Raw genomic sequence first — 18,314 nt, 5'->3', positions numbered from 1 at the left:
CTAAAAAAAGAGGAAAAATGTTTGATATTTAGGTAAATGACTTTACATTATACTATAGCTTAGCAAATAGATATCTAGCAAATAAACTTTAAAATTTAAATTTCCATCAAAAGATTTAACAATAGCAGATAGGTCAATCTGCCAACATATATATACAAGAGGACCATGATGGTCCTGAATCGCTCACCTATCCCCACATGACCCAGTGTTGAACTAAGTATGACATCGTTATTTCTATTATTTGACATAGTGACCTAGTTTTTGAGCACATGTGACCTAGATATCATCAAGATAAAAAATTCTGAACAATTTTCATGAAGATCCATTGAAAAATATTACCTGTAGAGAGGTCACAAGGTTTTTCTATTATTTGACCTAATGACCTAGTTTTTGAAGGCACGTGACCTACTTTTGAACTTGACCTAGATATCATCAAGATGAACATTCTCACCAATTTTCATGAAATATCTCATGAAAAATATGGCCTCTAGAGAGGTCACAAGGTTTTTCTATTTTTCGACCTACTGACCTAGTTTTTGACCGCACATGACCCAGTTATGAACTTGACCTAGATATCATCAAGCTGAACACTCTCACCAATTTTCATGAAGATCCATTGAGAAATATGGCCTCTAGAGATGTCACAAGGTTTTTCTATTTTTAGACCTACTGACCTAGTTTTTGACCGCACCTGACCCAGTTTCAAACATGAACATTCTGATCAATTTTCATGACGATCTCTTGAAAAATATGGCTTCTAGAGAGGTCACAAGGTTTTTCTATTTTTAAATCTACTGACCTAGTTATTGACCGCACGTGACCCAGTTTCAATCTAGACCTAGATATCATCAAGGTGAACATTCTGACTAATTTTCATAAAGATCCCATGAAAAATATGGCCTCTAGAGAGGTCACAAAGTTTTTCTATTTTCAGACCTACTGACCTAGTTTTTGACTGCACGTGACCCAGTTTTGAACTTAACCTAGATATCATCAAGGTGAACATTCTGACCAATTTTCATGAAGATCCATTGAGAAATACGGCCTCTAGAGAGGTCACAAGGTTTTTCTATTTTTAGACCTACTGACCTAGTTTTTGACCCCAAGTGACCCATTTTCGACCTTGACCTAGATATCATCAAGGTAAACATTCTCACCAATTTTCATGAAGATCCATTGAGAAATATGGCCTCTAGAGCGGTCACAAGGTTTTTCTATTTTTAGATCTACTGACCTAGTTTTTGATCCCACGTGACCCAGTTTCGAACTTGACCTAGATATCATCAAGGTAAACACTCTGACCAATTTTCATTAAGATCTCATGAAAAATATGGCCTCTAGAGAGGTCACAAGGTTTTTCTATTTTTAGACCTTCTGACCTAGTTTTTAACCGCATGTGACCCAGTTTCGAACTTGACCTAGATATCATCAAGATGAACATTCTGACCAACTTTCATAAAGATCCCATGAAAAATGTGACCTCTAGAGTGGTCACAAGCAAAAGTTTACGCACGCACGCACAGACGGACGCCACGCGATCACAAAAGCTCACCTTGTCACTTTGTGACAGGTGAGCTAAAAATCAAAGCCTTGAAATGTCTGATGGTTGCGGGTTTTTGGTAGATTTATTTCTGTTTAAATGCCAGTCTATGAATATACATGAATGAGAAATAAATACAAATTCAATGTGCCTCATATCTAAGATGAACTCTTCCTGACCCAGCTTGTGATGTAACCATGGGCTGGAATACCTTATCATTGATGGATCTGATATAATCTAAATGGTCAGTGCGAGTGGATACAGGTTGAATAAGAACTGCTTGTTCATTGATAATTCATCCGCATTGTTCATGAAGGGGACTATTTTGTGTAGCACATGAACATCCTTTGGATGTGATTCGGAATCAAATAAAGATGCTATGATAGTCAGAATTAAACTTTAACTTTGGTAGCGGGATAAACCCGCAACCAACAAGGACAAATATCAAATATTCCAAAAATGCAGCCTCCCCAAAACGAAACCCATAGCACGCAGACATGCACACTACAAACACACACACTCACATACAAAGCAAACACACGAGGACAAAACGAACAAATAAAGGAACACAGTGGGGCACCGCCTTGGAACGGTCAGTGGCAAAAACACCACAGGGGAGCTTAAACCGGTTTATGGCGCGCACCCAACCTCACTCTTACCCCCACCATGTTCCAAAGACACGGGACAGTATAAACCTTTTTTACACAAAATATTTTTATTTTTGGCTTTAGTTAAGCTGACTAAGGCAAAAACTAGGATTAATCAATCAAGGATTGAACAATAAACTGCAAAACACAAAGGCAATGTAGCCTCTAAGGCCTCACAAAAACTCTAGGAATTATCTTTATCGGATAGAAATACATAGAGACTGCTACATTAACCTGAAAGGTGAACTATCAAAGAAGTCTGTTTGTACCAATAACCAAAGATGTTTGTTTTAAAGTAATTCTATTTTATCATAGCAAAATACTATTCTGTTTTATATACATGTATGGGTACAAGTTTAACTGATAGATTTTCATGCAGAAAAATGTATTTAAACATTTTAATTCCTAGTTGAAATAAATTTGCCACTTCTGTGTAATCAGTAATTTAACACCAATTATCTTGGATCTATTTTAAAATTTGATCATTAGATTACACAAAATCATTATTAACAAAACTGATTAATCTAGGTAAGGTTTCAAATATCAATTATAAAAGGTAAATTAAAATTTTCAAAATAATTCAGGAAAAATAAAAATAGGGGGAGTATTTCCATTGTAACAAACTGAAGTTATACGTACACAAATGGATAGTAAACAAGTCTGGATAGGATCCATACTACTATAAACACACCCAGCAATATTTCACACGCCTTTTTATGACCGCTATACTTCATCATTTTTGCTGCCTGTAATATAGAAAACACTTTGCAGACATTGAAATCTATTTACAACACAAAAATGGTTAACTATCAAGTAACTGACATACAAATTAAAACTGACTTAAAGTTCCTTTTAAATAAACTATGTCATCATTATCACAAAAGGACTTAAAAGGGGGAAAATAGCAAGTAGCACCAAACATTTTAATGACTTCATTAAAACAAAAACCTGTGCTTGTTCAGACACAGAAAAAAAAGTTTTATCTTTACAACAAATCAAATGGACTCAACTTACCGCCATTGGAAAATCCGCTGCATCATGAGTTAAAAGTACAAGCGTACCTATACGGACAAAGTTCGTTGCCCAAGAGAAGGACATCAGCAGTATAGTAGCAACATGGTGAATAATCATCTGATTAAAATCCTGAAAGTTAGAATAGGCAGCATATTAAAGGGTCATCATAATAGCTGTCACATTTTTTTGTAACAAACATGAAATATTATTTCCTATTTTTTTTGTAATTTGTATTTTGGACAAATATCATAGGTTTACATTATTAACTTATACAGTAGAAATCATAATTAAGTTTGTTGTTTCAATTACCTCCCTTTATGACTCTATCAGCGTTTGTTGTTTCAATTATCTCCCTTTATGACTCTATCAGCTTACATGCAGTGAAAAGTGGTGTTTTTTTTTTCAAACATGCAACTATGTATGCTATGCTGTGAAGTAGTAAATATTTGTAAGGACTAATTTTTCAAGGATTTCTTGGCAAACCTGTATCAACTCATGAAATTAAATCCTAACTAACAAACAAGTGAATGAAGTATTGCCATGCAACACTAAGTCCCCTACTGGAAGGCACCTCATTTTCTCTACTGCAGTATTACATAATGATTTGGTATCTGTTAAAGATGAATAAACAACAGCATACTATATATACAATATGTTAAAACACAACACTTCGGTTAAAATTTGCATATACAAAAATCTACAGTTGTTGATTCGTAATATCTATGAATATAAAAAAGTATTTAATTTCAATTTTGATACTGGTGGGAAAATATGAGAAAAAAAGCAAGAAATCACCATACTTTAGGGAAGAAATTCTAAAGAAAATACACCAAAAATTTTTTTAAGGCAGACCACTACCAAACCAAACGCAACCCTCTGCTGGTCTAGTCACAAGTAGTCCAAATATAAATAGTGCTAATCTATCTCCCTTTCCACGTGCCCTTTCTATATAGCATCGTGTTTTCTTTTACTCTACCCCTTTTCAGTATGTATCACTTAGCATTCTGTCGAAATCGGCATGTTCCTTTCGCATGCACGGTAAAAATGGCGGGGAAGAATTTAATGTCTCGAAACGAGTAATTGAAAGAAGTGAAAAGTAGTAAATTCAGTGGGTTGTATTTAACGAACTGTAGCTTTCTTATATAAAAGTTAACACCCCCTTTTTCTTTTTCTAAAGTAGCAATATAGTTCTTTATGGGAATATAAGTCTCTGAAAATCTGGTATGCTAGAAAATGTCATAAACCATTATAAAGTAAGTGGTTTTTATATGAAATAAAGAACAGCAGTGCTGGATTTAGTGGCGTTCAGCCTTAATTGGGCATTAATTCTTCATGTGAAGAAGCCATCCAGCTGGCTTACGGAAGGTCGGTGGTTCTACCCAGGTTCCCGCTTGTGATGAAATAATGCACGGAGGGGCACCTGGGGTTCTCCTCCAGCAAAAAAGTTGGAAAGTCACCATATGACCTACAATTGTGTCGGTGCGACATTAAACTTAACAAAATAAAAAAAATAAAATCAGCCTTAATTGGGTCCATATGACACATGCGCTTATGTAAAAATACCTTACAGACTGGACAGGAATGATCAATGTTGACTTTTGACCTTCAGGTGTGATCTTGACCTTTGCACTAAGGGGCAGGGCATTGCACATAACATATAGTCTCATTATGGTGAACATTTGTGTCAAGCAATATTAATATCGCTTAATTGATGGCACTTATGGACCAGATAGGAAAAAAAAATCTTATTGACCTTTGACATCTGACAGCGACCTTGGAATTAGGGATAAGGGGTTGCGTAAGACAAGTTGTCTCATTATGGAAAACATTTGTGTGAAGTAATATTAAAATCCCTTCATGGATGACAGAGTTATTGATCATACAGGAAAAAATCCTTATTGATCTTTGACCTCCTAGTGTGACCTTGACCTTTGAGTTAAGGGTCTGAGTCTTATGCTTGACACATCGTCTTATCATGGAGTACATTTGTGCCAAGTAATATTTAAATCCCTTTTAGGATTATTGAGTTACATACAAGACAGGTAAAAAAGCCCTTTTGGGGCCTTTGACTTTCAAGTGTGACCTTGACCTTTCAGCTAAGGGTGCGGGTTTCGCGCATGACATGTCTTATCCAGGGATTCAAATCCTGTATTGCATGACAAAGTTATAGACCAGACTGGAAAAAAAAAACCTACTGACCTTTGATCTCCAAGTTAGGGTTCTGGGTGTTGCGTATGACATGTCGTCTCATCATGGGGAACATTTATTCCAAGTAATATTGTAATCCCTTGATGGATGACAGAGTTCTGGACTGGACACGAAACAGACACTGTTCATGCCATGTTTTAAAACATTTGACTGCCAAGTATGACCTTGACCTTTGACCTAGGGGTCTGAAAGTTGTGTATGACACATCGTCTTAATATAGGGGTACATTTGAGTCAAGTAATATTAAAATCCCTTCATGGATGGCAGAGTTATGGTCGGGACAGGAAAATAGCCCTGTTGACCTTTGACCTCCAATTGTGACCTTGACCTTTGAGCTAGGGGTCCTGATGTTGACTCTTCATGGTGAACATTTGTGCCAAGTATTATTAAAATCCCTTGATGAATGACAGAGTTATGGACCGGACACGAAACTGCATACAGACGGATGGACAGACAACGGACTGAAAAGCACAATCCTATAGCCCCTGAAACTGGTTTTCAACCGGTAGGTGACTAATAAAATTCCCATTCATTTTTATCTTCATAAGTTGAAACTAAAAATTTATATAAATAGTTATTAGTCATTCACACACTACTTGAACAGTAGCTTTTTCTGTAACTAACACAATACTAAAAGCATTTTGGATATTTAAATTTTGACTTAGTTAACCTATAATAGCAATCAGTAACTTGTATGTGAATTCTCCTGTGCTACAGTTGATTTTTTAATGGAGCAATTTTTAATTTTCAATCCATACCATTTCAGCATGTCAGTGTATCAAACAATAGTTTTATAGTATATCTTACCTTTCTTTTATGTTCTGTCACCATTGAGAAAACAAGACACCAGTAGAATGACAACTCTATCATATAGTACCAGTAAATCTCCCTTGGAACATTCTACAATATAACCATTACATGAGCACAACTTTACTTTCTTATGTATTTCTATAAATGTCTTTTGACTTTGATTCTTTCATCTTAAGAATAGTGTTAGGACTATCTATTATAAAGGGATATTATAACAATTTTTCATGAAACACACTGATATCTGTAATATTGTACACAGTTAATTAAAAGAGACAGGGCCTGAATTCATCAACAATTAAAGTCTGAAATTTAGACTTAAGACTTCAAAATGCTAAATGTTCTTTTTACAATGTCACTCTTAAGTTACTAAGAACTGTAATGAAATTTGCAAGAACATGCACTTTATAACTACAGACAAAATATCGGATAACTGTACTGAAGACAAACTTGTACTTAACTGAAAATCTACCATTTTAAAGACAAAGTCTTAAGATTTCAGACTTAAATTGTTGATAAATACGGCCCCAGAAAGGTGTCATTCTACTTAACAAAAATCTGTTAAAGCAATATTACAGTAAGTAATGTGACCAATTACTGGACAAAAAATTATATATAGTATCAGTTACAATTAGCTGTAATTTAGTCAGTGGTAAAGATCTGTCAACAACGAATAAATTAATTCTACATTTTATAGATGTACTGATTTTACCTTCTTGCATAAACTTGTAACAGTGAAATATAACCATGTTATACACAAGCACAGCTGCTTTTTGTGCAATCTGAGCACCACTGCTGCTTCACTTCTATGAAATAGGAATTTTTGGTGAATAATCTGTCAAGGTAACACATTTACAGACAGTTTCTTTTTCTTAACATTTTTGTTCTTTTTCAATGGGACATCAACAAGAGCTGTCCGTAAAACAGCCAATGCTGGACTATTCGAATTATTGTCCCAGAAGCAGGAAAATATTACCCTAAATGTTAAAATATCTACAGAGTTTAAATCAAGTATCTGCATTAGTTTTGGAGATAGTAACTTGCATGTAAAACTTTAACCAGAAGTTTTAAGTTCAAAAGGGGACATAATTTGGCCAAAATGCATGTCAGAGATATGACTTAATGCAATCAACTAGTTCTATAACCCCGAAGGCACACATGAAGTTTCAATTTAATATCTGCATTTGTTCTGCAGATAGTAACTTGCATGCAAAATGTTAAACAGAATTTTTTAAGTCCAAAAGGGTGCATAATTTGCCCAAAATACATGTCAGAGTTATGGTACTTGACCCAGTGAGGCTGGTAATTATCTAGAAAAATAAAAAATAAGATTCAAATCTATATGCCATTAAGTAATAGCTGTATGTACTTGCACCCAAAACATTAACCAGGATTTTCTAAGTCCAAAAGGGGGCATAATTCAGCCAAAATGCAAGTCAGAGTTATAAGACTTGATGCTATCAACTAGTTTTATATCCCCAAAGGCATATATGTGAAGTTTCAATTCAATATCTGCATCAGTTTTGGAGATAGTAACTTGCATGTAAAACTTTAACCAGGATTTTCTAAGTCCATAAGAGGGCATAATTTGCTCAAAATGTATGTCAAGAGTTATGGGACTTGACCCAGTGAGGTTGGTAATTGACCTAGAAAAAATAAGCTACATGCCTTTAAATGTTAGCCATATGTACTTGAATGCAAAACTTTAACCAAGGTGTGACGCCGACGCCAGGGTGAGTAGAATAGCAAGACTATTCTTTGAATAGTCGAGCTAAAAATTGGGATTTGCAGCTGCACTTGTTAACAAATATTTTCTTAATTAAAGATAGAACAAATTAGGTACCATGAAAATTATGCAGGCTTATTGATCAAAATGCTGCTCACCTTAAAGGGAAAGGCAATGCTGTTCTTATGTTAATTTCGTCAACTGGGATTTCTAAATTCATTTAAAAGAAGTGAAAGAATTTTTAAAATCGGAGTAAAAATGAGAAAGTTATGAGCATTTAAATATTTGGTCAAATTGGCGGCCATTTTGTTTCCATGGCAACAAAATGGTGTATTTGTTAAATTTTTAGATACACATTTGAACTGTATTTACTTATTTTTGTAAAATAATTTCTCACTTTTTTTCCAGTTATAATAAAAGAAATTACCCTGTTTTACATCTTACACTCAAGAAACATGAAAATGAATCTATTTAAAAGGTTATTTGCTTAATAAAGAATTTAGCAGTGTGTAAACGACATCATAAACACACTAAAATGCTGCCTCCATGATCAGCCATTTTCTTAAATTTCAAACTGCCATATATCTTTTTCAATAATAGTATGATTTTAAAAATTCTTTCAGCGTTATGGAAGGCTTGAGTATTGCTTTGATATAAAATTAACCTAGTGTCAGACTTTCCTTACCCTTTAATCACACTGCTCTATTTAAATGTTATTTCTTGCTTAGCTACTAGTTCAATAGAAGTATCATAACTCCATTGAAGTAAAGCCACAATGTTGCTTGATTTGTGCAATAAGCAGCCATGTCTATGCAATCAGATACCAGAAGATAAAACAGTGTTTGTGACTGCTGAAAGACAAAACTCCACTACAGATTTTTATAGTGGCACTAATAGTATACTCATACTTACTAATTTTGGCCATCCAGTCCAGCAAAATGATGTTGTCCAAAACCAGTTTTTCTGTACAAAAGAAGTTGAGATATACATTTCGAATGAAATGGCTTAAATATACATAAAAAGGCTGTTAAATACTGCTAATCATAACTAACAAACAAAATGTAAAGAGTAAAGAATTATTACAAAATGTCTTTACATATCTAGAGCCAAATAAATGTTAGTAGAGAAAAGTCAAAATCAGTAATACAGTAAGGCAGTTTTGAAAATTATAAAATTTTAAAAGACTGTTTTCTTTTCTTTAATTAATTTCTAACTGGAGCTGCTTTTGATAAAAGCACATGTCTCCCACAACTGCCTAATCATCTGAATAGTAGTACATGTATATAAGACCTCAACTGCCTAATCACGACATGATTAGGTCTTGGGGCATAAATGACTCATATTCAGTTTCAAATGAATTCTACTTATTGTTAGCTATTTTATAATCTTCCTTTTAGTATATCACTGGAAAACACAACAGTTAAGTGTCATGCATTATGGCAAGATAAGGCAAAGAATAAATGATACATGCTTCTGAGGTATTTTTCTATTCTGACGGAGGAACCTTGGAGTGTATCACATCTTATTTTCAGTGAAACTAAATACTTACATCCCATAATACAACAAGACCATACACAAAGATGCCCAGGTAGAATGTAAAATGCCACCTACAATGTTAAAATATATTCATAATTATTTAATATTACATCCTGCAGCCAAACTGATATATTTGTGAAATTCTCTTACTTCTTCTTTTGGTGGGTTTAATCATAGATCATATGTTGACCTTCCAGCTTTTGATAGTGGAGGCAGATCCCAGGTGCCCCTCCTTGCATTATTCCATCACACACGGGCATCTGGGTATAACCACTAACCTTCCGTAGGCCAGCTTGATGGCTTCCTCACATGAAGAATTTGATGCCCCGATCGAGGCTCAAACCCGCATCGATAAGGGGCAAGTGATTCGAAGTAGGCAACCTGGACTACTTGAGCATGAAGGCCCCCTATAGTACTCCTACTGAATGCCATACTGTTACATAGATGGGTTTCTACCATTCATTAACCTTTAGTCAGCTAAATTTCTACAATGGACTGCTCCATCATTCAATTTAGGCAGTACCATTTATTATTTGAAGAGGTGTTCACTGAAAATTTACTGACTAAATAGCGAACAGTGTAGACTATGATCAGCCTGCATGGACGTGCAGGCTGATCTTGGTCTGCGCTGGTTGCAAAGGTAGAATCACTTGCCGCCAGCTGGCTTAAGATTAATGACATGACTTAATTCAAATATTTTTTTTTAGTAAAACAGATAAACATTATACTACACCACTTCTTCTTACCCACACTCCCTGAATTTAGTAATGTCACTGGTTACTGATTGGGCTTTTCTGTTACGCAGCCATCTCTCTACTTCTCTAACTGTCATATCAGTTTGCTTAGCTACAGACTGAAATAAAAAATACCAAATATACCTGTGATATAATACGAACAAATTATGTTTTTTATAAACCTCATTTTGGCTTTATGTCACTGAAAGCCTTCCACACGCTACTCAGGTTTACTAACGTCTGTGTACCCGGTATGCTTACATTTCATACCATATATTTGAAGAGGGCATGACATTTTTAATTCATTTACAGGGGTATTCCTAAGACTTTTTCAATGATTAAGGGACATGTTGTTTTTTTTAATAGGTGTGTGCTTTCAGGTTCACATTACATTTTTTTTGTTTAGTTCTGTGCCTTTTTTCAACATTATTTCTGTTACGTAACAGCTAACTGTTGACCTAACCTGTTTTCCTGGATTCTGTACCAGTATTAATCTGTTCTCTACAAGTAACTGCCAACTTCTCCACATGAATCAGAGATGGCATACGAAATGACTTCAGAGCCAATGTCTTTCATCAAATCATTCCCCAGCACGACCCCACAATTCATAGATCAGCACTCTGACGGCTGGCTATATTTTTCAAATTCAGACAGTACTTCCTTGTTGTTTTTTTACATAAAACAAAAAGAATGCCAGACTGTCATAAAATAAACGCCCGTCATCGAACTCAAGGGTCATAATCCAAGAGGGCTTGAGGCGATTTAGGTGGTTATCGAACTTGGCCGAGATTATGCACAAAACATTGTTAGCAAGTTTGGTGAAGATCCGATGAAAACTGTTCAACTTAAGAGTGCGGACAAGGCTAAATTAGCAATTTTTCAAGTAATTCAAGGACCATAATCAAAGGTGCCTTGGGCGATTTGGCTGGTTATCAAACATGGCCAAGATATTATGCCCACAAACATTGTCAACAAGTTTGGTAAAGATTGGATGAAAACTGTTCAACTTAGGAGAGCGGACAAAGCTAAATTCGCAATAGTAATTCAAGGGCCATAATCCAAGAATGCCTAGGGCGATTTGGCTGGTTATTGAACCTGGCCGAGATATTATGCCCACAAACATTGTCAGCAAGTTTGGTGAAGATCGGATGAAAACTGTTCAACTTAGAAAAAAGAAATGCTTTGGATGCCACCCGCCCGCCACAGGTGTTCACATAATACGCACCGCTCTTTCAGAGACGGGCATATAAAAAGTAAACAAGGCTCTGCGTTCAATAAACGCTTGATGCCCCCGGTGGCATCCTTGTCGATACAAAGCAACCTAAGTCCAAAACGATGTCAAGGTCAAACTGAGGTCAGGTGATGTTTGAAGATGATGAATGGTCACAGGTTACATCTGTATTAGTATCAATTCATTCTTTTAAGTGGTATTAATGCTAGACAAACGGTCCCATTTGGTTAACCAAGAGATGGCCCATATAAAGCAACCTAAGTCCAAAATAAGGTCAAGGTCAAACTGAGGTCAGGTGATGTTTGAAGATGAGGAATGGTCACAGGTTACATCTGTATTAGTATCAATTCATTCTTGTAAGCGGTATTTATGCTAAATGAAACGGTCCCATTTGGTTAACCAAGAGATGGCCCATATAAAGCAACCTGAGTCCAAAATGAGGTCAAGGTCAAACTGAGGTCAGGTGATGTCTGAAGACGAGGAATGGTCACAGGTTACATCTGTATTACTTAGTATCAATTCATTCTTGTAAGCGGTATTTATGCTAAACGAAACGGTCCCATTTGGTTAACCAAGAGATGGCCCATATAAAGCAACCTAAGTCCAAAATGAGGTCAAGGTCAAACTGAGGTCAGGTGATGTCTGAAGATGAGGAATGGTCACAGGTTACATCTGCATTAGTATCAAGTCATTCTAGTAAGGGGTATTGATGCTAGACGAAACGGTCCCATTTGGTTAACCTCGTACGGACGGACGAACGAACGGATGGACAGGACGATCACTATATGCCTCCCTCATCAGTAGATGCCGGGGGCATAAAAACAAAAGTTCTGGCTAGTATTGATATTTAGAAAATCCTTGTGCAGTCTGTAAAACATATAGGGAAGTTGTCTATCAATTACCGTGTTAATCACACAGTAAAATTTTTCTATAAAAATAGAAGAAAATAACATTCTCATAACATATCACCCTGAATGTAATTCATGACTTTGGGTATTTGTCTTAAAATTGGATATTATGAAATGCATATAGAAGTCTGCCCCTTTAATGCTGTGTTACGATTTTCAACTTTTCAATAATTCCATCAAGATAGTCTGATGAATCAGGATAGCTTAAACAAATTCTTTTCTTACCTCTAAGTTATTGTTTGATGTTATGCCATTTTTCTCAAAGTGACTTTCAAGAACTGGGTTAGGAGTAACTGGGACAGTTTTCTTATTCCTCTTCACCCCACACCAGTAGCCTAGAGGTGTCATTAAATATCTGAAAACATACAAAAAAAAGTTTATACTTCAAAAGAACAGATTAATGTGTGAGCATTACAAATAAATAAATTTAGTTTTATCACATACTGTCATTTTCTTTGTACGATAAATTTATCAAATGGATTTTCTTTTAATATTGGCTATATACCTATCTATCTTCATAGATTAATTAACACTGATATGACATGTATACTGGTCAATCTGAGATTTCAATTCTTAAGATTCACAGGTCAGTTTTTGAATTTCTCTAATTTATTCAATTTTGTAAGAAATATTCTTTCAAGTTAAGTTCATGAACCATGTTTTCATTTGGAAATAAACACTTGTAATAATAAAGGGAGAAACAGTTAAGACAGTAGCAATAGAAACACAAAGAAGGGCACTGGATGGGCCTTGCAGCTGGGACTTAACGTAATGTAAAGCATGTGAGAGAAGAGGGAACATTATCACTGATGACACCAAGATAGGAGAGGCCCAAGGACAGACCCTTGGGGCACACTAGATGTCACAGAACTTTAACAGATTTCTGACCCTCAAGAACAACCATTGGGTTCTGCTATTAAGAAAGAGAGAATCCAGTCAAGAATGCAGACTCTGATACCATGCTCATGAAGTTTGTAAAGTAGTGGCTAACTTTATCAAAAGCCTTGCTAAAGTGAAGGAGAATAAGCTCTGAATGCTGGCCTGCAACAAGGGTTCTGGCTAGGTGATGCTCTCTGAATCCATGTTGCAGTTCATATAGAATGTTGTGCCTAGTAAAATGGAACTAGAAGATGCTTTTGTAAAAAAACGCATGTCTTCTCCCCCACCCCACCCCTAATGCATAGTAGTAATAGACAATAAGTCAATAGGGGACACGAGGAAAAGTCCACAAAAAACAATGATTTGCTGAAATAGGGATCATCTACTCAGCATGTCCAATCATCCCAAGAAGTTTTAACATTCTGGGCCTTGTGGTTCACAAGTTATGGACTGGAAATTTGGCCCCTGTGACCTTGACTTTTGATAGAGTGACCCCAGAATAAATAGGAGTCGATAAATAGGAGTCGTTTACTCTGCATGTCAAATCATCCGATGAAGTTTCAACATTCTGGGCCAACTGGTTCCAGGGTTGGTAACTATCCGCACAGGGAAGGTAAACCCACCTGGGAAAACCTGGGGTTTCCCAGGTTGGGCAATTCTCCTAAAAAGGAATGAAGTGGGCAATACTGGGCAATAAGAAGTTTTTCTTTTCTTTTTTTTTATGTAATCTGTTTATCTGTTGTGATAATGTGAGCTAATTCATACAGTAAGTTTTACTTTAATACTTTGAAACTATTGGTGAAGTGATAGGTAGCTGAAAGAACAGTTTTATTAAAACAAGAGGACCATGATGGTCCTGAATCGCTCACCTCTTCCCACATGACCCAGTTTTGAGTATGACGTCATTATTTGACATAGTGACCTAGTTTTTGAGCTCATGTGACCCAGTTTTGAAATTGACCTAGATATTATCAATATAAAAATTCTGACCAATTTTCATAAAGATCCATTGAAAAATATGGTCACTAAAGAGGTCACAAGGTTTTTCTATTATTTGACCTATTGACCTAGTTTTCGAAGGTACGTGACCCTGTTTTGAACTTTACCTAGATATCATCAAGGTGAACATTCACTAATTTTCATGAAGATCTCATGAAAAATATGGCCTCTAGAGAGGTCACAAGGTTTTTCTATTTTTATACCTACTGGCCTAGTTTTTGACCGCATGTGACCCAGTTTCGAAACTGACCTAGATATCATCAAGGTGAACATTCAGATCAATTTTCATGAAGATCCATTGAAAAATATGGCCTCTAGGGAGGTCAAAAGATTTTAATAATTTTAGACATACTGACCTAGTTTTTGACCGCAGTTGACCCAGTTTCAAATTTGACTTAGTAGGGCTGTCATCGATAGAAACGATATCGATGTATCAACGATATTTTTTGGTCGATCGATTATCGATTCCCATTTTTAAAAATCGATATTTTACACAGAGAAAAAAACTATCCAGATAAACACTCAGACCCTCTAAAACAACTTTTCTGCCTGCAAAAATGCGCCCTTAGTAACGGACGTTGTCAATAAAGGTCATGTCTAAACTTGTACCGTAGCAATCTTTTCTAACTAGTCGACACTACCTGTATGGGGAAATACATAAATACAAATAAAACACATGAAAAGCAGGCAATTAAACTAAAAATAGCATTAACAAGAAGGTATATAGCATGTACATGAACAAATAGGTTGTTACTCTAACTTAATATTCGATATATCGATGTATCGTCGATATCTGTCTTCCGATATATCGGTATCGTCGATATGACAAAGACCCAATCAATGACAGCCCTATGACCTAGATATCTTCAAGATGAACATTCAGACCAACTTTCATACAGATCCCATGAAAAGTATGGCCTCTAGAGAGGTCACAAGGTTTTTCTATTATTTGACCTACTGACCTAGTTTTTTAAGGCACGTGACCCAGTTTCAAATTTGACCTAGATATCATCAAGATGAACATTCTGACCAATTTTAATGGAAATCCATTCACAAGTATGGCCTCTAGAGAGGTCAAAAGGTTTTTCTATTTTTAGACCTGCTGACCTAGTTTTTGTCTGCACATGACCCTGTTTCGAACTTGACCTAGATATCATCAAGATGAACATTCAGACCAATTTTCATACAGATCCCATGAAAAATATGGCCTTTAGAGAGGTCCCAAGGTTTTTCTATTATTTGACCTACTGACCTAGTTTTTGACGGCACGTGATCCACTTTCAAACTTGACCTAGATATCATCAAGATGAACATTCAGACCAACTTTCATACAGATCCCATGAAAAATATGGCCTCTAGAGAGGTCACAAGGTTTTTCTATTATTTGACCTACTGACCTAGTTTTTGAAGACACGTGACCCACTTTCGTTCTTGACCTAGATATCATCAAGGTGAACATTCTGACCAATTTTCATGAAGTTCTCATGAAATATATGGCCTCTAGAGAGGTCACAAGGTTTTTCTATTTTTAGACCTACTGACCTAGTTTTTACCCGCACGTGACCCAGTTTCGAACTTGACCTAGATATCATCAAGACCAACATTCAGACCAACTTTCATACAGATCCCATGAAAATATGGCCTTTAGAGAGGTCACAAGGTTTTTCTATTATTTGACCTACTGACCTAGTTTTTGATGGCACGTGACCCACTTTCGAACTTGACCTAGATATCATCAAGGAACGTTCTGACTAATTTTCATGAAGATCTGGTGAAATATATGGCCTTAGAGAGGTCACAAGGTTTTTCTATTTTTAGACCTACTGACCTAGTTTTTGAAGGCACGTGACCCAGTTTCAAAGTTGACCTAGATATCATCAAGATGAACATTCTGACCAACTTTCATACAGATCCCATGATTAATATGGCCTTTAGAGAGGTCACAAGGTTTTTCTATTATTTGACCTACTGACCTAGTTTTTGATGGCACGTGACCCAGTTTTGAACTTGACCTAGATATCATCAAGGTGAACGTTCTGACCAATTTTCATGAAGATCTTGTGAAATATATGGCCTCTAGAGAGGTCACAAGGTTTTTCTATTTTTAGCCCTACTGACCTAGTTTTTGATGGCACGTGACCCAGTTTCGAACTTGATCTAGATATCATCAAGGTGAACATTCTGACCAATTTTCATGAAGATCTTGTGAAATATATGGCCTCTAGAGAGGTCACAAGGTTTTTCTATTTTTAGACCTACTGACCTAGTTTTTGAAGGCACGTGACCCAAATTCGAACTTGACCTTGATATCATCAAGATGAACATTCTGACCAACTTTCATAAAGATCCAATGAAAAATGTGACCTCTAGAGTGGTCACGAGCAAAAGTTTACGGACGCACGCACGCACGCACGGACGACGGACACCGCGCGATCACAAAAGCTCACCTTGTCACTTTGTGACAGGTGAGCTAAAAATTATGGTTTATTTACACAACAAAATATTTTTTATGTCAAAGTAAACACCCTTCAATATTTATAGTTACAAATACATGAATTTATAAATGACACAGTATTACTTTATATATATAATCTACACACTGTCAGTGATCACATATTGAATGATCTCTCTAGGTCACAACTACATTTTGCTTAACATATGATAGTCTAGACTACCAGTCTAGTTCTTCTTTATCACAAAGCATTCTGTAACAGAACACACACAAGCTTTGTAGTTTTTTCGATCCCAAGTTTGTTTCTGAGCTTTGTCTCAATAATAATAAAATTTGAAAACACCACAGAAGTTTTTTGGTACTTCTCATCTACTGTGTAGAGACTTACTCTAAGCCTTCTTTAAACAAGGGAAACAATCTATTTATATAGTGAAATTGTTGAGTGAACACCGTTTGTTAATCCTAATCCTGTCCATGTCTTATCTATGTTAAATGCCATGCATGATAACACAGTTATGCATCTAACAGTCTTGAAATTGATTTCTTCAATTTTTTCATAATTCTAGATATTTTCCCATATTTTGATGCATATGTATGGGTAGTTGAGATTGTTCTCTTTCCAGCAGTAGCCTTTTTTAACATATTTCACCTTGTGAAATTCTGAGGGTTTTGACTTTTTAAAAAAAAAATTGTCTGTTTGCTGACAAATTTCACCGCAGAAAATGTCCCACTTTCCCCAGGGCAATCAATTATTTGATCTTTACATAGTTTTGTATTCAGATTGCTAATCCATGTGGCAAGTATGCATGCTTTTTCCATGCTTAAAGGTAAAAAGTGCATAGTTTGCATGAGGTTCTAGGTCAATAGCTACCTAAGCCTATCATAAAGTCTTTGCAGAGTTGTCTCCATTTTTTCCAAATATTTTATCCGGGATCATTTTTTTCAGCTCAAATAACTCTTTTTCAGGAAATGCTATTTTAATAATTTTTTCAGTCCTTGTATTTTGATGCAGTTAACTACACATACATCTAATATAGATAGCTCCTACTTGAAGTTTGTATTTTTAGTTACAATGCCTATACTGTGTACTGCCAAACAATGAAAACTGATTATAACTGGGAGGCGCTTTGTCTTGGACAAGAAAGATAAGAAAGCTCATTAGGCGCAAAGTTAAAAAGAACTACAATTACTAAGATTAAAAACATAGATATAGATAATAGAAGGTTACAGTTGCCAGCCTCTCAGTGAATAGAATCAAACTGGGGCTGGACTGTATGTGTAGGTGAAGACCATTCCAGGAACAAATTGTTCTTGGAACTAGAGCTGCTTTTGAGAAAAGCGCATGTCTTCCACAACTGCCTAATCATTCGAATAGTTATGCATCTGAGGCAACCATGCACCAATACATTATCACTGGCTTCACTGGCATCTATGTACAGAGCCATTTTCGGTAATGCAAGGGCCATAATTCTGAAGTGCCTGGGTCTATTTGACTAGTTATCGAACTTGGCCGAGGACTTATTGGCAAACACATTTTGTTCAAGTTTGGTGAAGATCAGATGAGAAATGTTCCACTTAAAGTGCAGACAAGATTTGTGACCGACAGACAAACACACGGACACACACACAGACA

At 35.9% G+C, this 18,314-nt stretch overlaps 1 protein-coding gene across 5 annotated transcripts in view; it reads right to left on the bottom strand.

The window, feature by feature from the left end:
- Nucleotides 1-18,314, bottom strand: part of LOC123531411 (ceramide synthase 2-like) — a 60,303-nt gene that overhangs the window by 26,430 nt on the left and 15,559 nt on the right. For all 5 annotated transcript variants that reach the window (XR_006682419.2, XM_045312342.2, XM_045312341.2 and 2 more), the window contains exons 2-8: nucleotides 12,577-12,706; nucleotides 10,225-10,331; nucleotides 9,492-9,549; nucleotides 8,855-8,905; nucleotides 6,217-6,309; nucleotides 3,202-3,330; nucleotides 2,827-2,933 (exon numbers count right to left, since the gene is read on the bottom strand). Coding sequence is in view for 4 of the 5 variants with exons in the window: in XM_045312342.2 (XP_045168277.1) it covers nucleotides 2,827-2,933; nucleotides 3,202-3,330; nucleotides 6,217-6,309; nucleotides 8,855-8,905; nucleotides 9,492-9,549; nucleotides 10,225-10,331; nucleotides 12,577-12,706 (675 nt within the window). In the remaining variant the exon portion in view is untranslated. The remainder of the gene's footprint in view (nucleotides 1-2,826; nucleotides 2,934-3,201; nucleotides 3,331-6,216; nucleotides 6,310-8,854; nucleotides 8,906-9,491; nucleotides 9,550-10,224; nucleotides 10,332-12,576; nucleotides 12,707-18,314) is intronic.

The sequence above is a fragment of the Mercenaria mercenaria genome, chromosome 11 (assembly GCF_021730395.1).
Source record: "Mercenaria mercenaria strain notata chromosome 11, MADL_Memer_1, whole genome shotgun sequence".
Taxonomy (NCBI): Eukaryota; Metazoa; Mollusca; class Bivalvia; order Venerida; family Veneridae; genus Mercenaria; species Mercenaria mercenaria.
Note: the sequence above shows the minus strand (reverse complement) of the source record. Positions and strands in the feature narration are given on the sequence as shown.